The sequence below is a fragment of the Heliangelus exortis genome, chromosome 15 (genome assembly GCF_036169615.1).
Source record: "Heliangelus exortis chromosome 15, bHelExo1.hap1, whole genome shotgun sequence".
Lineage (NCBI taxonomy): Eukaryota > Metazoa > Chordata > Aves > Apodiformes > Trochilidae > Heliangelus > Heliangelus exortis.
The window spans coordinates 4898475-4919959 of NC_092436.1; the positions used below are offsets into that span (position 1 = coordinate 4898475).

General features: G+C 42.2%; 1 protein-coding gene across 5 annotated transcripts; it reads right to left on the reverse strand.

Moving 5' to 3' along the window:
• Positions 1 to 381: 381 nt before the first annotated feature.
• On the reverse strand, positions 382 to 21419 carry TBC1D9B (TBC1 domain family member 9B). 5 transcript variants are annotated; one of them, XM_071759287.1, is made up of 22 exons: positions 21209 to 21414; positions 19014 to 19124; positions 17348 to 17466; positions 16084 to 16312; positions 15223 to 15481; positions 14385 to 14592; positions 14044 to 14256; positions 13715 to 13876; positions 12914 to 13064; positions 12309 to 12523; positions 11553 to 11670; positions 10634 to 10919; positions 10005 to 10134; positions 8724 to 8822; positions 7841 to 7909; positions 6451 to 6691; positions 6015 to 6080; positions 5789 to 5860; positions 5323 to 5373; positions 4231 to 4278; positions 3689 to 3795; positions 382 to 2752 (listed from the first exon to the last, which is right to left on the reverse strand). In XM_071759287.1, exons 1-22 carry the CDS (start codon positions 21324 to 21326, stop codon positions 2066 to 2068), a joined length of 3759 nt encoding a protein of 1252 aa, XP_071615388.1. In that variant the 5' UTR covers positions 21327 to 21414; the 3' UTR covers positions 382 to 2065. The 5 variants fall into 5 exon arrangements, with proteins under 5 accessions (XP_071615388.1, XP_071615392.1, XP_071615389.1 ...); XM_071759291.1 differs by lacking the exon at positions 21209 to 21414 and adding an exon at positions 20681 to 20746; XM_071759288.1 differs by lacking the exon at positions 5323 to 5373 and having other exon boundaries at positions 21209 to 21419.
• Positions 21420 to 21485: the final 66 nt, after the last annotated feature.

The following is a 21485-nucleotide window of genomic DNA, read 5'->3' on the forward strand; positions in this document are numbered from 1 at the left end:
GGGAACCACGGCGGGTTTGCAGCTGCAGAACCAGAACCATTTTTGGACCTACCTGGAGCTGCGTCTGGCTGGGTTAGAGTGAAAGTAAATATACACAATAATAATTTGAAGGAAAGAAGGTAAAAAGAAGAAGGAAAAAAAATTAAAAAAAATAAAAAAGAAAAACTAAGAAAAGGAGGAGAAAGAAAAAAAAAAAAAAAAGGAAAAGAAAAAAAAAGGGGGAGGGGGGTGAAAAAAAGGGGAGAAGGAGAAAGAAATAAGGACAGAAAGAAGGAGAAAAGTTCCACCAGGTCTCCTTTTCTCCTTTTTTAGATAACCAGGGGCAAAGAGCAAGCAATATTCCAGGAGCTCAGAGAAATAAAAGGCAGCCCAGGCAGCCTGTAGGATTCTGGTTCATTTATTGAGTACTTGACGGGTAAGGCAGACAGACAGTGTAAAATCACATGTATTATTTGTAGTTTAAAAAAATTACAATAAATTACTGAATAATTAGTAAAAGCAATTTTACTAATGGCTGCTCTTCGTACAGGACAGAGGAGGCAGATAAACCAGAGATGTGGAGCAGCTATGAATACACACAGAGAACGTCAGAGGGAGGGATTAACACTGAGCAGCACACCAGGGAACATCCAACTGGGAACATCCAACCCCACGTGTCCTCCCCATCCTTCACACTCCCCAAAAGCTGTGGCAAACCTTGCCCTCAGTGCAGGGGCTGCTCTTGCTCTGGCCCCAGGAGGCAGATGCCACAACTGAGATGAATTTACCTGTAGGGACAGCGTGGCCCCCTCCCTCAGCACCTGCACCCAGCACCAGAAGGCTCTCAGTTTCTTCTGGTCTGATTTAAAAGAGCAGTCACTCAGTCTCCCAGTTACTTTGTAACTGGAAAGAGGTCTATTGAGGTGTCCCAGATGGCAGAAGGCCACGCTGCTTCAAATTTTGGCTCTTTAGGTACAAACGCCCTTGGCTGTGTGGTAGTTTCTAAGGGCAAACCCCCTGCTCGAGTCTTTGAAAGGACACACTGAGCAGCTGCAGGTGGCACTTCCCTCCTGCACACCTTCCTGCCCCAAGCTTCTGCCAGGGCTGATTGATCAGAGGATTCTCAGGGGTCTTCCTAAAAACTGGACCCATCAGTGAAAACAGAGAATCAGTAAGAAATACTGAGTGTTTTCTGTGCTGACAGGGGAAGTCTCACAGAGCTGTGTGCCACTGCCCTGTCGTGCCAAGGCTGATTCACTGACCTCTAATTAAGGAACATATTCCCTCATCAGAACCATCACAAGCCCATTGATTAATTTTCTATTACTTCTGCACTGAAGTCAAGGAGCTTGTAGCTTCCCAGACAAACTAAACACAATGGCTTTCAGAGAATCAGAAAAGCAAATGTTTTAGAAACCAGGTTTGTCTGAAAACTCCCGAATGCTGAAGGAAAAAGAAAGTGATCATGCACTATGAAAATGCAAAATCACATCCAAAAGAACCCTGCAGAACCTGTGTTCAGACCTTGGGGTGCTGGGAGCAGTGGGGCACATTTGCATTACAGCTGCTGAGTCACAGAACAGCACTGAAGAACCTACAAACTACAGACCAGGGTCCTGGAGCACTTGGCTACTGCAGGAGCTGCCAGACAGGCAGCCAGAGGTGCACTTGGTTTCAAAGCCAGGCTGCATCTGCTGTGCAAGTTACCCAGGAACCTACAGCAAACAAGGGCAGGCAAGGAGCAGATACCATCTGAAATAAAACTTCATTAAAATAAAAGATAGCAAAAGGCAGACATGCATAATTTATGGTGGTAATTCTATATGTCAGGGGCTATTAGGTTCTAATGGCTCTTGAGAATGTAAATCTAATTTGGTCAGCCAGAGTAGCCAGAGAAGCACCTACACAAAAGTCACTGTCAGAAGCCCCTTATCAATTGCAATCTATTGTAATTGTGTAGCTACTGGTCTTGGATTAAACAATTAAAAAAAAAAAAAACCCCAAACACAAAATACCAAACCACCCTGCCATCTGCCACGTTATCTCCCTGTTTTATCTCCCAAAGACAATTCCTGCCTTCTTGAACTCATCCTGACACAGAGGAAAGTTCATAGTCACTGGACGAACTGAACTGCCTCTCTACCTTCTTCTGATCTTTGATCTTCTGGAGAATGTTGACTTTTTTCTCAAAGTAGTTCACAAGGGCTGTTTCTGTCAGCATGGAAGCCAAGATCTGCTCAAAGGAGATAGACCAGTCAGTGTCAATGGTACTGCCATACCTGGCAGCTGAGCTGCTGCCTTCACAGACAACCAGGACCGTGTCATCTGCGATGTCTTCACACTGCAGGGAGCCTGTGCTGACCATGGAGTAGGAAGACATGGACATATCATCTTTGGTTTCATCATCTGATAGCAGCTGTAAAGGAGAGCCTTGTCCTTCCCCTGACCCATCTCCTAAAGTTTGGTTTTCCTGCTGTGTTTTTTCAGGCTGAGCATCTCCACAAGTTTTGTCCTCACGGTCAGCTTGGGGTTGCTGCTCCACTGCTGAATTCTGACTCTGTTCAGATGTTGGTGACTCCTCTTCACTCACAGGATCTGGGTTTGCTTTGCAGTCCTCAGACTTCCTCGTGGGCCTGTTGGAGAATTTTTTCCCAACCTCCCCGATTCTCAGGAGGAGACTGGCTACAGTGGCAATTGCATGGTACAGCTCCTGCTCCACGGGGTCCTCACTGAACATGTTGTAAAGGGTCTTGCATAACTCTATGAACTGCTCCTTTAAAAGACAAAGACCAAAAAAATCATACTTCAGGCTGAAAAAAGTTGATAGTGGCAGGTGATAGTCTGTAATTCTATCTCAAGTTGGAAGAGACCCATAAGGATCATTGAGTCCAACTCTGCTGCTCACAGGACTTCCTAAAACAACAAGATACAACTAAAAGTGCCACCTGCACACTCCAGAGAGGAAGCAACAGGCACCAGCTTGACTGACTCCTTGTTTATCTGCCTTCCCACAAAGTAGCAACTTATTCTACTGATTTAGAACAGTCTGATACAAACAAACTATTCTCTCTCTGCTGTAGCAGCTAAAACACAGCTAGCAATTTCATGGTGGTGGGCTATTTTCTGACAAATGAAGAGAACACTCCCTTATTCACATCTGAGAAAACCTCACGTTTTATCTCTGTCCTGCTACTCTCTTGAGGCCAGTTTTTGAGCACTTCCAAATGGGTTTAAGTAGCACCCATCAAAGAAATTAGGAGAAAAGACCACACCAGTCACCAGACCCTTTGCTGTAACCACATTCTTTGTTTTCCACCAAATGGGTGTAACTCAAGGCAATGCAAAACCAAAAAAGTTGAACAAGTCTATATGACTGATGGCATATTTGAAACATCCTGCCCTGGAGGGAAAAAACAGATGGCAGTTTTTATAGGAAGATCTGGTCAGGGGGGCAGATAATCAGATAAATTTGATTGGTGAAGACAAAGCAGTTTGTCCACATTCAATGAGGAATTTGTAACATAAAATTCAAACATAAATTCAAACATAAATGTGTGCAATTGGAGGCTTCTAAAGGTCAACAGACCAGAGCAGCCACCTGTGGGTGAGAACTGAGTGTGCCTGTTTCAGCAAAATGGCTGCACAAACTGCTGAATCCCCCACTGAGCTGTCAGTCACTGAACTGGAAAGCTTCACATTCACTTCTTACCTGGCTCATTTTGGGCAGATCTTTAATAGTTTCTTTCTTGGACTCTTTTTCTTTGGCCCACATTCTTAGGTAGTATCTATAGTCCTGTGGACTGGTACCTTTCTCCTCTGTAAGGCAAGACCAAGCCACTAATATCAGGCTGTTAATGGTTTCAGACTTAAAAAGTTCAGCTTTGCAAGCAAAAATCATGCTGGAAGCAGGTTGTATGGTCAGTTCAGGAAAGCATTACCAGGAAGGTTACATTGTTTTCTGATGGTTTGTCTGACCCTGCTCAGTGGAGCAAAAATCTAAACACTGCTGCATCAGCTTGACTTCTCATAAATGAGCTCTAAGAGTGGACAATTTACCAAACATGATTTATAAATGTCATGATCTTGGTATGTGAAAGAGTCAGGGCTGAAAGGCATAAGAGAGATTTATTTCCTTCTTTACCCTTGCCCACAAGGGACACTTATTGAAGGTCTCCTTGATACAGCAAAGGACAAGGAACTGTTCATGATATGAGACAAGCCTAAAATGTGGTCTATTTATGATGAAATTACCTTTTTCTGGACCATTCTCATTTCTCCTTCCTTTATCTTCTTGGGTTTCTAAAAAATCAATGGAATTATAGAAGAATTATTAATAGCTGATTTTCAGCAATACAACACATGAAGAACATAAAATGACTCATATACAAATAAAAATCACACAAGAATATGTTTAATAGAAGTTAGATCTCACACTCCTGCATCATGTTTGGAGGAGTGAACAGAACAAGATGGAAGCAGGAGGCTGATGGGATAAACTGGATAAAAAGCCACACAAGAAGTTGGCTGCAGAGCTGAGTTAGAGCAGAACTCTTAGCAGAGAGGGTGAAACACAGATGTGAAATACAGCTAAGCAACAAGATGGCTTAAAATTATCCAAAACAAGGTAATTAATGGAAAAAAACCCTAAACCACTACTGAGCACATATGTGACTATTAGCTACACTCATTATTTAGTGACTGAACTCACACTTTGGGTGTAGTATGCAGAGTCTAACTTCATAAACTTTGCTTTTGGTTCCATACATTGTCACTGGACTTCATAGGAAATCTTAGCTCAGTCTAAGTTAGCCAAATGGCACTGAGCAGCACAACTATTGACTCACTTTTTTTTGGGGAACATTATTATATTTTGGTAAACATGTTGCACAAACGACATAATTTGGCCTTCAATTTCCCAATCTCTAAAATGGTATTTTAAGAAATACAGGAAATAATTCTACTAACAGTTTTACAATTCAGTGGCATGTGTTCATAAAATTAGAAGGCTCTGGAGGAGACACAGATGTCACCTACCCAGGCCAGCAAGCCTAACACCCCCCACACTCTGCTCTGTGTGTATTTTCCACCTGCCAGTTTCCAGGGTGAGATAAACTGCACTGAAAGGAGCCAGACAAAACCTGTTTCAACCAGGGTTGAAACTCAATAGGTAAAATATACTGAAAGGTATCTAATTACTTATAGCACTGTATTCATAGTGTGAGTGTCATGGGAGAGGAGAAGCAGCAACTTCAAAGTATTTAAAATAAGCACATCATCTGGTGCTGGCAGATGATATCAGCATTATAGCCATGCTCAATAAATGCACATAATCCATGAACTGACCTTGAGACTCACAGTGCAGGCAGAAATCCAGCTCTGAGACAAAAGGAGATACTTGAGCAGCAGAAAAGCAGGGTTGAGGGGTCAATATCCCAGATAGAACAGAAAAAAAGGTGAGACAGACAGACACAGAAAAGGAAACAAAAACAAGAAGAGAGACAATGAGACTTGCAGGAAAAACCTAAATCATGGTGGGAGACATGGGCTGGTAAAATCACACTGCTCCTCCTCAGCAGTCTGTAACTGTGCTTCAGAGGGTGGTGGGTCCTGCATGAAACAGGCACTGAGCAGTCAAGCTCCAAATTTCTTTCCCATCATGCAACAAGGACAGAAAACTCAAGCACACTGGCAGTGTTAAAATACCACCACCACAGGAGCATGCTTTGCAAAAAATCACAGTTCATTGCACCAAGATTGATGCTGCAGCTCCTGCCTAAGCTGACAGGTAAAGGCACCAGTGTTATATTACCTTCTGTTGTAACATCCTCTGTGAAATAACTTGTGGCCTCCAAAGCAGACTCTGTCTCCTCTGGATTCAGAGCTGTATTTACAGAGAAGGAAACGTCAAGGTCTCTAAGCTAATTCAACAGCATTATCACCCACTTCATTAGCAAAATTCATGAGGCATCCCTTTTCAATTGCATGTTAGAACAGAGGATGCTCTATAGCAGCAATGTATGAAAGCAATCACTCACCAGGAGGCAGATGCAGTTTGTAGAGTACTTTGAGTTTTTCAGTGAGGTCACCGTGGTACATCCCACCTATGAATGAAAAAAGAAACAGTTACAAAAATGGCAATTATGACAAAGAGTTACCCTCTGCTCACAGGCTCAAACTAGGAGTTCACATGCAGTGAGGGAATGCTAACTGCACAAAGCCCCACATATAAGCAGTAAAAAAAATCCATAGCAAAGCTGCATATTGCTGGTTTGCCACCTTTTGTTTCCCAAAATGGGAGCCTGCAGCAAAAAGGGCTTCTTTTCCTTGCTTGAGGCTTCCTGTAAGGCTGTTACCATCCCCCCCTGACAGTGCAAACATCACAGTCTCCTCCTAGTTCTCTGCTTGGGAAAGGACAGAAACGATTTTTTGCGATATTCCATCCTCTCAAAAAAAAAAAACCCCACCACTTACTCATCCCTGTCACAAACTCCTTGAAGTTAATGAGAGAATCCCTGTTCTCATCCAGAAGGCGGAACAAACGCCCTGCCAGCACAGGGGTGTGTGTGCCACAGGACCAGGGGGTCAAGCTGACAAACAGCTCCTTGAACTGCTCCATGTCTATGCGATACTGCTCCAGGTAGGGCAAACTCTGATCTCGGCGGGCAGCTGCAGCACGATTGTTCCCCCAGTAACAGCTCATCAGGTACTTTGCCTTTGGAGGGAAAGGATTAAGAGGTCAGATTCTACTACACTAGTAGTAGGGAGACTTTGTTACAACTCAAGAATAGCACTGAGTAAGAAAAGACATCTCAGGACTCAGTGTTTATCTCCCCTGTTACTCCTAGAGCTACTTCACTGCGAGACGTGTGAAACGCAGGGACAGGGATTTTCGCAAAAATGCTCAAAGAACAATTTTAAAGTGAAAAATACAAACCCCATGATTTTAGGTTTGAATAGAATGACACTCAGGCCTTAATATAAAGGTAAAATGCAGGCTGTAGAACTAAGCCTCTCTTTCTGGGTGTACAGCACAGTGCAACTGAGTTTGCAAAGCTGATTGTCAATAGTGATTTTCAAACCTGTCAACACTTTTCAGTACAGAAGACTGAGATATCACATGAAAAGAACTTTGTAAAAATGGGAGAGAAATAAAATTAAATTAAATAATGCAAGTAGTAAAATTGTTGACCAGGGGGCTAATAATAAAAATGTCTGATACAAACTGGGACATTATTATTAGGCAATTACTGGGAAGGGAAATTATGTAGTAGTTTCATCATAGTGTGACAAAGAGGTTAATTCAGTCATGAGGAAATAATCTGGAATCTGGTTTTATATCCAACAAGGTAGTTTAAACAGCTGGAATTGTTGCCTCTGTTCAAAATCTTAGTGTTCTTGATAATTACAGCAAGGTAATAACTCTTTAAAAAAATATAAACATTGACAAATAGAATAAAAGCACCTAAGTAATTTTGTCACTATTACAGAGCAAAGCAATGGCAAACCTGACAAGAAAAATTAAGGCACAGTCGATTCTACCTCCCTATTGTAAGTGCTGTGTTCCTTTCCTGTAAGTATGTGTTCCTTTCCATTGACTCCACAATCTCTGAATAAACATCTTTCAAATACTGCAGATGTGTTTTGGCCATCTTTAGAAAAAAACAAAGCAAAAGAAAAAAACCATCATGGATAGTAATAGTGCCAGTTTCACTGTCACCAGGTGCAGTGACCTGTAACAAACACCACATCTGCTTGTGACAGGTTGGATTAAGAATCAAAGCAAAGCCTTTGCTTCCCTTTCAGTTTATTTTGGTATTTGTTCTCTCAGTGTCAGAACACATTTTTCCTCACTCTGTCTTACCTTGAACACTACATACAGCTCTTCTAGTTCTTCAATAGAGAAACCAATGTCACCAGACACAGCTCTGACCTGGAGTTGGGGAGAAAAATGAGTGAACAATTTATTTCAAGGTTTGAAAAATTAAATAAGCCTCACTGAAAAATATGTGTAGCACAGAAGAAAATGAGTGCAAGGAGATATGACACAGTACACGAGGGAAAACATAACCATTCTAATACCTCCCCTTGCTATGTACTATGGGTCAGGAAGACAATTTCTGGTAAAGCAGAAACTGCTGACATTTTGAGCAGCTAGAGAAAAATTATTGTGCTTATTTCCTGTTTGTGCAGACCTGACCATGCAGGCTGTGCTGCCCCTCCCTCTTGTTTTTATCTTCCTATGTTTGATTCACATACACTGAAAAACAACAGTGAAATAAAGTTCTCCACCTAGGATATGGGAGATAATTGCAGTGGATATTGATACACCCCTTGGGGCATGAACCTTTCTCTAAAATTTCCCAACGTGCCAGCATACTTTCTAAGTGGCAGGAAAATATTTATATGCCAGATATCTTTTCTCTAAGATTCCAGACAAGCAGTAAAATAGACAGCAGTAGGCAGCAGAGACAATCACAAGACCTACAAGTGGTTTTTATCTCCCTCCATGCCAAATATCTGATTCAATCACACGCTAAGACCAACACATTTTATTAGATTAATAAAAAATATGTGAAGAAGAAAACTGAAAATAAATTATTCCAGACAGTAGCTCTATTTTTCACATGAACTGCAATTCTTACATCACTTAAAACCAGATCTGCTACAGACTTTCTAGATGCCTACTGCAAAACACATCCATTAACATGCTGTTTGGTAGCTCATTCAATCAGGAAGTGACATACCACACTCTTCTTGGCTGTATCCTCCAGAGACTGGATCACTTTCAGCCTTTGTTTAAAACGCATTTGTTCAATGTCATCTGCCTTCAAATTGCTAAATTTCTACAAGAAAGGAAACAGGCCAGGTCAACAACATCCCCTAAAAGAAAGAACAACCCCTGTTCAACTACATGTGCTTTAACAAGTGTACTGTCCCCTCAGACTTGATCTAAAACTCTTAGAAGCCTTTTACCAGCAGCAAAAAGGTGAGAAAAACTTGAGCTCTATTCCCTAATTCACTCCTGTCCTGCAAGAGAAGTCAATCAAAATTCATGAGAAATCCTACATCAGAGGCTTCTAAAGAACACCTGTCAGGACTGACAGAAATACAGGTCCTGTAGTGTGACAGAGATAAGAGAACAGACAGCTTGTCATTCCTTCCAGCCCTGTTTTTTTAACAGGGCCCTAAGGAGATTCAGCCAGAAACACAGAACTTAACAGGCATTTCTGCTGACAAGGCCAGACAAGTAAGATTCATTTGGTGGCATTTTTTTATATGAAAGAAACTAAGAACAGAGATGGCAGATTTGAAGAAACAAACAAAATACCCAGCAAAATGATATCTGCCTGGCTTTAAGTATCTGGAAGGGGACAGGATGAAGAACAGGAAATAGAATAGGAATTAAACCACATTTAGCAGTGCAGCAGAGAGCTGCCAAACAGCAGTTCTCTTGCCTGTTTTCTTTCCATCATTCTGTTATAAATTTCTTGCAAGTCTGCTCCCAGTATGAACAATGAGTTACAGCCTCCTGTAATATCTGCAGAGATATTATCTCCTGAAATATCTGCAGAGACATCTCAACACTATTGGCAGCTTTCTCAGGTCACCACCCTGTTACTATGATGTGGATCCCAGAACAAGACTGTTGTGCATGTGAACCAGGATGCTTCCATGTTCCTGCAATATACCACCAAATTTTTACCCTGAATTTCCCTCCTGAACTCCTTAGCACTGACAATCCTCACATACAAGTAAGAGTGGGGATTATTATTTTTTTTTTCTTTGCAAAACAGGAAGAAACCTCTGGTCTGCAATTTTTACTTGTTTTTAGTCTTTGTTTTAGTCTCCACTGGTGGTTGAGAGACTCTTTGTCTTCTGATGTAAACCAGGAAAATTATTGGGTTGGGCCCACACTCCTTGAGCTCCTCACACTCTGAACACTCTTCAAATTCAGGCTACACAAAGTATGAAACTGGATGTTGGTACAGAAAAATCTCTTGGGCAAAAACTAAGCCAGAACCTACCTCATAGGATGTTTTAATGAGCTCAAAAATGTCAATCTCAAGTGGTGGGTCATCTCCACTTGTCAATAAGGCATGAAGATGGGGAATAGGGGGAGAGACACTTTGCTTGTTAACTACATTGTCCAAGTATCTGTTGGGGAAAAAAAACAGAACAGATGCAAGACTCCTGGATTACTGTCCAAAAAAAGGAAGTAATACTCTAAATGCATCACTCCCAATCTCTTTATGTCATTAATCTAAAATTAATCTAAAAAATCTAAATTATCTAAAAATTAATCTAAGACTTTAGATAAGTCTTATTTTTTCTAGAATGTGATTCCTGCCTGGATCTGGCTTTGGCTTTAACAGTAAATCAGAGTTCTGTGAATTTTGGATAAATGACCCTTCAGAGTTCAAATTCAAACTGAGAAGCAGGAATGCATTAAGCTGCAAAGCATTCCAGAACAATGGGATTCCTCCATGTTTGAGCCAAAAATTGTTGCAGAAATCAATAGCAAACCTCTCTGGAGCTCAAGTTGCATCCTAGAGTGTTATCTGAGACCTTCTGTGTAATGGAATTAGGTAGAAAGAGATGATGACTAAAAGGATACCATTACTATTCAGTTATAAATAAGAACAGTGAATGGTACCTGCCCAGAATAGTCATGGCTTCACCTTCATCACAGCACTGCAACAACTTCTCCATGTTGGCATCAAGTATGGCCAAAGACAGCTGCAGGATAAACTTGATGCCCTCATAGAAAAAACAGTCAACAATGACCACAGCACTCTCAAAGGGCATGACACTGAGAAAGAGAGTGAGAAACCAGGAAAGGGAGATGGTGGAAATCACTCCCAGGTCCTGCATCTTTTCTGACAGCTGAGGAAGATACTCTCGTGTAAGTTCTTCAAAGATGCCTTGGTCCACCAATGCACCTGGGAAAACAACAAAACCAACAGTAGAACTCAACCTGATGGTATCATGGTACTACACATGAGAGGTATCATAGTGCTATGCCCAAGCTAATCAATTATTAAACAAACCAGTGTTAAGTGCACTTTAATTTCATATAAGCCTCTTAAAACAAGAACTAAAATGAAGATATTTATTTAGATTTGTTCCCCATTCCCAATAAAAACAATGTACATAGGTAGAGACTATTCCTACATTGCAGAGCATGAAGAGACACAATCTCATTGATCTCTGCATTTTCCCTGAAAGGAGCAGTGGCAGATTTAACTGGTCTTACAGTATGTACATCAAACTACATTCTTTCCTACAGACCAACTTTAAAAGCCCCTAAAGCAGTGCTTTCACTTTCCTGGGAGCCCACTCCAAAGATTTAATCCCTCATTCAGATGTGTAAAACATAACCCAGTAATTTTCTTCTAGATATGCTTCCTGACTGCTAATGGTCCCTCCTATTAACAATTTTCAGTGACTTCATCTTCCCTGTTACTACAAGGCAGTACAATCAGTTTCTTCTGAACAACAAAATGTTCCTGAGAGATGCTGGTACAACCAGAGCTGAAAATCCAGGTTCCAGCATAAATTTGGCAAAGACTCACCCACTACTCTTGTGTTGTAGTAATCTGGCAGCATCCGCTCACACAAAGCCACCAGAAGCCAGAAAGCTTCTTCCTCATTGCAGTACAGCAGCAGCACTGAGGTAACAATGTTCATGGCCTGGGAGCAAGCAGAGTGAAATATGCAGGAGAGAAACATGAAAATGTCCATGAAAGCTTTGCCATTAACAGATGAGCTAAAATTGAAAAGCATGAATACAGAGAAACTGTCCCTAAAAGTCACATCTATTTCCAGCTTTTACTGGTATCTGAGTCAATCTGTTTCAGTTCCTCTTTTTGGGGGGCAGCACACAACACAACTACTTTTTGACAAGCACTTTCAGTAATCAGAACATAATGAGAACTTCTAATACCACTGCAATGCACAAAATGACTGAATTTCCACCAAGTTGTTTCACAAATCAGCAACTGACTTAATTTTCAATATACTGCCCATGTGCTTCATCATTTATTTTATTTAATTGTTTTTTTAAATGAAACCAGAATATGTTTTTGGCTGGAACAGAGAAAGGCCTAGCAGAAAAACTAGTAAAATACTGTCTGTAGATCTAAAAAATATGCAAAATATAATTAAATGCTATATTCAAAAGACAGTTAAGAGATCTTGCAACACCACCAGTTCTTTCCTACTCTCAAACCACCACAGGGACAGCATGAAACTGAACCAAGAGTGCAGAAAAGGCCCAAGTTGGTCACAGTCACTATGTAGGGCTAAGAAGTCCAAGCCTTTTCTCTTACCTGGCAGTACCCAATGGTAGGATTTCTGAATGCATAAGCTGTTAGGACTCTCCGGAGGGCAGCAATTCCCAGCTCATTCTGGAAGGCAGGATGTTCAGGCATAGAACGGTGCAGATCTCTCTCAATTTCCTCTGTAGCAAGGTTGTACTTTCCCATTGACTTTTCCACAAGATCTGCATAGTAACCAGGATGAGTCACCATCTCATTCCAAGCCCCTGTTAATAACAAACAAATACTGCTTCACTTCTTGAGCTTTGGAATACAGATTTCATGTCCAGAGTTCCAGAGGAAAGGCAGCCAGGAAGCATTACATGAAGTCATCAACTACAAATAGGTAGGAAAGTAGAGGAACACACTCATTATTAAATCTTCATTTTATAGTCTAGGTACTAACACTGAAAAACAGACAAAGGAAGGGCCAAAAAGCTACTATGTTCATAGGGAAAGTCATCTCAGGAATATTATCACCACAAAAACATCATGAAGCATCATTCAGGTGGAGTTAGCTTGTGATTAGTTTGTTCTGAAATGAGCTAAGTTTTCATTTGAGATGTGTAGGAAGTTTATTCCTGACAGCTGTCAAAGTATCCAGCACAACCTCCTACCTGAGAAAAGGAGCCACAGCTCTCCACGGAGATTCTCTGGAATTCCTTTTTGCACCAGCTCCCTGGTCTTGGCAGTGCGATACATACACATCCCTCGCCCGTATTCGAAGAAATGAATGTTCCAAGACTCTTCCTTCATCTTCTCCTTTGCCTTCACAAGAAGAAATATGGCCATTTTAGTGAGTTAAGGCATTTTTTCTGTTTGTAGGACACATAAATTCTGCATATACTCAGGGCTACACTTCACAAGTGAAATGCACTGTGACATTTAAAGCCTTTCTTCTTCCTGATGAACAAAAGGGTGTGTGCTGATCTACATGTCCTAAACCAGTTCTGACCCTGTTAAAAACAAGACTTCACAATGCTAACATGGGCTGGGCAATGGCATCACATATACATATACATATACATATACATATACATATACATATACATATATATTACATAAATGCAAGCAGAACCATGGTTTAAGACAATTAACTAGGAAGCAGAGATACCGGTTCTCTTCTCCCTTGATCTGAAGAAAAGCAGTTCTTCACAGACATTCATTTACATCCCAGAAGCACAGTAACACAAATTTCTCAGTCTCTGGTCAATTATCTCAGGTATCTCAGTACTGATAAAGTAAGCTGATGGTCAGGTTACATCTCTGCAGCACTATCACTGACAGATACAGCAGTGATACTGCAGGACTGACCAGGGATAAAATGCATTTTAAGAGTCTTAGAGCAGGACAGGAAATCTGCAACCTACTGCAAACCTTTTCTACTTTATTGTTTAAAGTTAAAAAATATTATTTACTCCTTTGGGTCCCGAGAGGTCCTCGGAATTTCTTCTGAAGAGCTTGAGCAGTCCCTGTGAGGCTGTTGGCACTTCCCCAGCACAGAAGTTGACAGGTCGACTGCTGAGAGCAGAGGTGGGGCTGACTGCAAGGGGGCTGCTGGAAGGCAGCTCTGGAACCTCCTGAACAACAGAACAGAGCAGCTGAGCTCAGGCAGCCTCCCTCCTCAGCTAATTGTCCAACAAAGAGACATCATTTGCTGGTAATGAGCACTGTTAACATGCACTGTTAACACAGGGCAGTGCTCTGAAAAGCTGACAAATGCTTCCCCCAGCTATTTCCTTCTTACCCCACAGCCAGGATCAGCCAAATTCCATTTCCATTCCCTGTCACTGCAGCATGGTTTCTTGGATGGTGTTCTCTGCAAGAAGTCAGAGATTCTCTGTACCAAGAAATCACGGTCTCTCAGATTGGCAAAGAAGAAAGTCATTTTACTCTTAGTGCTGATGGACAGGGGGCTGGGCAAGACACTGGAACTATCTGCTTTCTCAACTATTGTCACCTAGAAGACAAAGACAAGGACCATTTGGATTTAGATTTTCCATTATCTATAAAGTACTGCACAAAGTCAGACACACACAAAAGCCAAGGGATGCCCCTAGTCTTAATATACAGCTAAAAAATCCCCACCTCCCTGAGAGGAATGATGAGATGACAGGCCTCCTCTGCCTTGCTAGCAAAACAGATGTAATTGTTGGATACAAACATCTGGCCAGGAATATGCATCTTGTTAAATGGTGTCCACAAGGTACAGTCTGTGTGTCCATCCAGGCATTCATCCTTGGGCAGCCGGAAAGTGGCACGGTAGCACTCATTTTTGGCTCGAGCATCCAGGTCCCTGGAGAGAAGCAGAGAGAAGTCCCCAGAGAGTTTTTCTCACTTGAAAAACCCTCTAAAAAACTAATATTAAGTGTTCACTCCAATCACAACCTTCAGACTGCTGTGTATGATTAGTATTAATTTTCCAATTGAGATGCCACCCCTTATCCAACTCCTCTTTCAGCCTTCATGGTGGGAAGGTCTGTCCTGTACTACCAGGTAATATCTGCAAGTGCATCTGCAAAACTTAAATATTGCATCAAATTTGGAAACTGCAGAGAATAGTGCCCCAGCAGGAGCATTTGCTACAATACAAAAGTCTATTACTTTTTATAAATCTTCAACTTCAGACTGAGGGGCTGATGTAATTTTCTTCTTTCGCTTTTTTTTATTTTAAAATGGGATTTTCAAGTTTCTCTTCTGACAGTGCCAAGTCACACATGAGAAAGACAGGAGTTCAGTTGGCAGGTGTGAATTCAGTACCAATTTGGGATGGAAACAAAAAGAATAAGCAGAAAGTTAATAACTGAGGTAAGTGATGGAAGCCCTAGAGTGAGAAAACCCCAGTGACACCTGGGAGCTACACAATAATACAAATTTATTATTACAGTCTCCTCTTATCTGTCTTCTCACTGCTGGAAACATTTACCTTTTTAATGCAGAGATGTTCTTAAGGGGCTTCCTGGGCTTTGGAAGGGACTTGTCCTGTAGGAAGCTCTCATTATCCAGTAGCTGCCTCATAGCAATGTTTGCCAGCTGCTCCATCAGCTTGAAGGTCTCGTTGATGTTGAGAAACATGGAAAAATAAAGTTCATTGTCCCTTGTGCTAACTTTAATGCACTCAGGGAACAACAGTGTAGCATTTTTTTCTAGCTGGGTCACATCCACCCACTGGATCACCAGTGTAACTAAGAAAAAAAGGTCAAAAAACCTATTATAGTTTCAGGCAAAACAACAATCAACCAGAAATGAAGCTCAAGCAGTAAGTAAGCTCTCAGTGCTGCACTGTTTTTCCCCTCTTACTCAGGGACAATTCTTTTCTTCATACTTTTACTGGGTCCTCCAAAAATACTTGGAAATAATCTTTGGAACTAACTAGACTAGAATTAATGCAGTTCTAGAAGGACCATCTCCCATCCAGTAAATGCCTTCAATTACAGTTACTCAAATTTTCATTCTTTCTTTCCAGTTCAAGATTTGCAAACACTGGGTCCTGGCAGTGGTTCCAAATAAAACTCACCAAAGTCAAAACACTGCCTGGTTCTCTAATCCAGTGAAACTTCAGGTGTATTTGTACAATGTAAGAAATGCTTTGAAAAATGACTCAGGCACTCAGTCTGAACATCACTGAAGTGCCTGTGAGTGCAAGGACTGATCTATGCATTGAGCTGGAGCTCAAAGGATTCCTAAGAGGAATAGAACTTGTCAGAAGTTCACACAAAAAAATGAACTGCATCAAAAAGATCGTGAGCAAACAGCAAAAAAAACAGCTAGCAGGCTTATAACTCACCCTCTTTGCCCAGCAGGAAGGAGTAGAAACAGAGGTGATTGACTGTGAGGTACAGCCAACCCTGCCTGGGTACACGGCCCTTCCAATAGCTGCAGGAATAGTAATTGACCAACTTCTCCACCTCGGGCATCCCAAACTGCTTCCGCATCTTCAGTTCGGCCTCTTTGAATTTACCCGGATCCTCTTCACTCTGGGGCTGTTCATTCTTGTTCTCTTCAGCAATAATTCCCTGAAAGGACATGGGAGGAGAGAAAAAATGGAAGAGAACTGCCTGCTGATAGACCTAATACCCAGCAAAAGGTCACAGCAGCAGAATAAAGAAGAACCACAACACAGCAGTCATCATTTCCCCTGTCACGATAAAGAAACCCTGGAGATGTGGACAGGGCAGTCAGGGAGTCTGGGAGTCTATGATCTGGGATCCAGTCCTGAACACGTGGAACAAGGATTCATGTTTAATGTTTGTCTGAGCTTTTCACAGCTGCCCTGGTACCACTTTGAACACCCTGCAGGAGAAATGAAGTCTATTTTCACTTGCAAACACACTTCTTAAACAGGAAGCAGATATCTGCCAGCAGGGCAGAACTGTGCAGTCTGTCAGATCTTGACTGACCAGAAGGAAAGCCATGACACACAGACATAGAAAACATGAAGAATCTGACTGGAGTGCAGGAAAAGACTCAAATTTCTGCTGTTCAGTAAAGAACTGAATTTGTAAGTTTCTACTCTGGAGAGGTTGTGGGCTGGGAATCTGAAGCATGTTAACTGCACAACAAGCAGAGACCCCAATCTGACTCAGAGGTCAGGGGAAGTTCCCTTACAACTCAGATGCTTTTAACACCATCATGGCAGGGAAAGTACATTGCTTGTAAAATAAAATTCTCTCTCCTATTCTTGTTACTAGATGAATCCTTGTTAAACATTCTCTCTGTATGAAAGGTATAACAAGCAAGGATTTTAAAGACGTATTATATTTTAATTAGTAAGAGGATCCTAAGCTCCTTGAGGTCTACTGCTCATAAGCTCCCTTCCAAATACATTTGTCCTGTGTCATGACTGCAACATGAGGCTGATACATCTGTGTGCATTCCAGGAGAATTCCAAATGTATGTACATTTGAAAATGGAGCAGAGAGAAGCTTTGCAATGGAGCCCTTGCTTGCTCGTTCCTTTTCAAAGGTAAATATTCTTGGTAAATATTCTTCAAAACACCTCCCCACCACTTCTGAGGATCTGGAAGTTCTTCCAGGAAATGTGTCACTTACATGTATCTTGCCCTTGACAAAGGTGGTGATGTCTTCTTCATTGTCAAAGATGGACAGAGTCTGCAGTAAGTTGTTCTCCAGCCATTCCCAATGCTTTGTGATCTCTTTACGAGATGATCCTAAGGGTGAAAAATCACGGGAAGAGCAAAGAAAAAGGAAATTAGAACAAGGTCTTTTTTCCTTCAAGTTCACAGCAAGAAGCCAATAATTACCAAACAGAGATCAGGAAATCACCACGCCCAACTATTCACATGTCAGGGATATCTGATGTACAACAACATTATATTTGTACATCTAATGGAATCTATCTGCTGGCACCAAGGATAACCAGTACACTACCAGCAGACTGTCCTGTGTGCCAGTACACACCAAAACAAGCTTTTTTCCCAGACAAGAAGCATTCTTATGTTCCAGACAAGAAGCAGCTTTTAATTGATCAATTATAGAATGCTTTGGTTGTGGAAAACACCCTCAGGCCCAGCAACAATGGCAGGGGAATAATGTCTGCATTCAGTTTTGTTTCATGGGCTGCACCTCTCACCAAGTGACAGCAGATAAACTGCTAAAACAAGCCAGGCCTCAGCACCAGAATGACATAAGATGAGGGAAAAAAATTCTGCAATTCCTACAATGAGAGTTCTAAGAACAGAGCACTGAAAGGCCAAAACTCCATGCATGACCAGAATGGTGCCCACTAATATTTACATATTAATAAATATGTAAGTAAATAAAAGACATGCATTTTTTCAACTAGAGAGCCATATACATTTTATAACATTAAGTGCATGGCAATATTCTTACTCTGACAGAAAAAAGGAGAACCAGATATGATTTTAAAAATATTCTGGATGAAGATAATGCATTTACTCAAGTATAATAACTTAGCAAAGACCATTCAGGTTTTTTATAACCTCTCATTTTACCATGCTGCAAAGTTACTTCAAAGTAACTGAAATACAGAGGATATAAACTGCAGCACTCCTTGTACAAAATACACATTGACTGTGAAGGCAATACAAAATTTCCTATTTTCACTTTGTGCAGCCACTAAATATTCTGCTACTTTTAAGCAGTTTCTAGCCTCCCATTTTGTTTTCTGTTTTTCTTCCTCCCTGTGACCTCCCTCCTCAAAAGGGAAACTGAGTTTCTGTGAAACACAGCAATTTCTATATCTCTTTTCTGTGGCATTTAACTAGCTCTGCAAGGGGTAATATTGTGTTGATTGCCTGGGGAGAAATTCAGAGCAGGGAAAACAAGACATCATCATCTGTGGGCTTTGCAAATGATTACTTCATGCTCAGATTTTACATCTCAACCACAAAGTGAGAAGTGAAGCTTCTTACTATAAAAACAAAATTGGTCTAACAAACACAACTGACAATATTTTCTCTTTAGCAACCAGCAGGACTTAAATCCTGATTCAAAGTCCACCTCCTGCTGTTTGAAGGATGTGCCATGGCATTCTAATGCAGTAGTTACACTTCTCAAGTAAAACAGATGTTTTTAAAAAAAATACTATTGTAATATATTCTACAGACACAGTGTATCAGTACATCTACTACATGTCAGAAATAGCAGAAAAAAATAAATTGGATCATGTGAACCAGACAGACAACAGAATAACACAGATCCAGCCCCTGATGAGAATCATCACATCACTCCATACCACAGGCCACTGCCCAGTACACTTGAGAGTCCTGAGTCTGGTGCAGAATACGGTATGGGGCAACTCTGGCACTGGAATCCAAAACCACGTCTAATGTTCCCACAAGAAGACCTGGGAGGCACAGAAAGAGAAATTAAAACAATTTAATACCAAAACAAAGAACTGGGTTGAGTGAAAATGCAGGATCAACACTACAGAAAAATGACAGTGTTTGTATACACTGTGATGGAAGAGCAGTGGCATTGGCTGAGAAAATCCAACTCCTGCTGGTAATGGGTAAAGTTTGGATGGCAATTAAAATGCCCATTAACCCTCTTTGTAGTCTTGCACCTTCCTAGCAGAGTTTTCTAATAGAGGTGAAATGTATTTTCCTCAGTGGGGCTTCTGTTGCTAACAGTGATTTCTAAGCCTACTCAACTAAAACAAAGCAGAGCTTTCAATGCTGCATCTTTAAGCATCACTTCTGCAAACAGTAGGTAAGAGAACTGATCCAAAATGGAATTAAATAGCTCTAGAAAAACAGGTTTCAGTGGTGTTTCTAGAAACACTATTAAACAAATGAGGAAAGCAGAGAATCAACATCTATCAATACAGACGTTAAAATGTTTTGATATGATTTTAAATAAAAAAACCAGGCACTTCCAGAAGAAATGCTGACAGCCATCAGACTTCCTAAAGGAAATCTGTTTATTTCAATTAAGTGTATTCAGTAGCTAAATCAAATATCTAAGATGATACTTCACCCTCTTATTCTAGTTAATGCACCATGAGCATCTTTACTGGAAGTGAATTTTGCAATACAGAACCATCCTCATGGTTAAGTTTTTCTAACATAGGAACACTGAGAGGGAGCAAGGGAGTATGCATTAAAAAGTCATTTTGAATACCTCCTATAACAATTCTGAATGCATCAAATATTGACATATGGACCAATAACAAGACAACATTTAAGAACGTGAGTACAACAGCAACTTACACACCTTTCTAGATTGGCTGAATACCTACACTCTAACCCTAAAATGTCAACTTGCAGTTGTACAGCTCCTTAAGGAGGACACGTGGCTTTCAACACGTAGGAGCTCTGAGGAAGACTCTATCACTGAGCTAAACTAGTTCAAGAAGCTGGCTCAAAGCTAAAACCATTTAAGAATAGATCAGTTTAAATGTTTCCAGAATAGCACCGGGTGTCATTTCTTCTTGTAAAAAATTGGCTAATCCTAGAATAGAATGATATGCCTAAATGCAAAATTACACTTTAGAAGAACAGAACAATTTAAGAATAATTTTCAACACTATTAGAAGATGAAATATGCTAAGGATATTTATTTATTTATAGGTAGCTGAAAGGGCTAGTGCAAGAAATTGGTTGTGCATAATTCACAAATGTAAAAAGCACATGTTTATTATTCACATCCCTGTGTTTGCATTTTGCAGGTTAAAGTGAGGCGATTTTTTTGCTGTTGCTAGCACTGTGCCTTGGTTACAGTTATGTTATTTTAACCGCTTCTGTCACCAAACACTGCTATCAGGCACATGCACACAGGAGTTGTCATTGAGCTGTGGCCCAAGCACAGCAATTTTCATACAGATACCAACTGAAAACTACGCCTGTCAGCCTCTCAATCTTGAAAAATCAAGCCGGTAATTAAAAGATACAGAGAAAACACCTTAACAATGCAAAGCAACCCGACTCCGACAAAGAAGCCATTTTCGGCAAGAGAAGGAGACCAACCCGACACCCCCGTTAGTTACAGGGATCCCCCTGTGCAGCAGCACGGCGGGGGGGCCCTGGCCGCAATCACCTCAGACGCGGCCGGAGGCAGAGGCTGCAGGTGCTGACAGGGGCACCCACACCTCTGCGGCTGCCGCGGGCACCGGGAGCTGGCGGCGGGGGCTCTCCGGGGGTTGTTATAGCGAGGGCAAAGCCCGTTCCTGACTCTCCCCAGCCGGCGGGGCCTGCATCCTATCCCGCTCCCCTCCCGGCTCCAGCCCCGCGGCCGCCGCCGTACCGAGGCGGGCAGCTCCCTCCCCGCCCTGTCAGCACCCGCGCCTCGGTCCTGGGGCGGCTCCTCAGCCCCCCGGGCCGGGCCGGGCCCTGCGGGGACACGGCAGCGGGGCAGGAGCCTTCCCCTCAGCCGCGCAGCCCCGGCCCCGAGGCCGGGCCGGAGCCTCCCCTCAGCCCCGCCGCGCCTCACCGGTGAGGCCGCCCCCTTTGCCGTGTCCCCGCCGGCGCTGGAGCAAGAAGAAGGGGTTAGCCCGCTCCGTCACCCACAGCGCGCCGGCCAGCAGCACCTCCTCGGGCCCCAGCCACATCGCGGCGGGGCCGCCGCGGCGGAGCGGCTCGGCGGCGCTGGGCTGGGCCCGGCGGGGCTGGGTTGGGCCCGGCCGGAGCGCGGAGGCGGTGCCGGGGAAGCGGCGGGACCGCGCCGGCGGGTCACGGGGCAGCGCCTCAGCCAGGGCGCCCTCTAGCGG

What these genes read in the sequence shown, in the direction of transcription:
- TBC1D9B (XM_071759287.1), bottom strand. Translation starts at nt 21,326, where the DNA reads ATGTGGCTGGGGCCCGAGGAGGTGCTGCTGGCCGGCGCGCTGTGGGTG. An exon ending in ACCTCTCGGGACCCAAAGGA is followed by an intron (nt 13,065 to 13,714) that starts GTAAATAATATT and finishes CTTCTTGTGAAG; the next exon opens with GCAAAGGAGAAGATGAAGGA. An exon ending in CCTGCACTGTGAGTCTCAAG is followed by an intron (nt 4,279 to 5,322) that starts GTCAGTTCATGG and finishes TTGATTTTTTAG; the next exon opens with AAACCCAAGAAGATAAAGGA.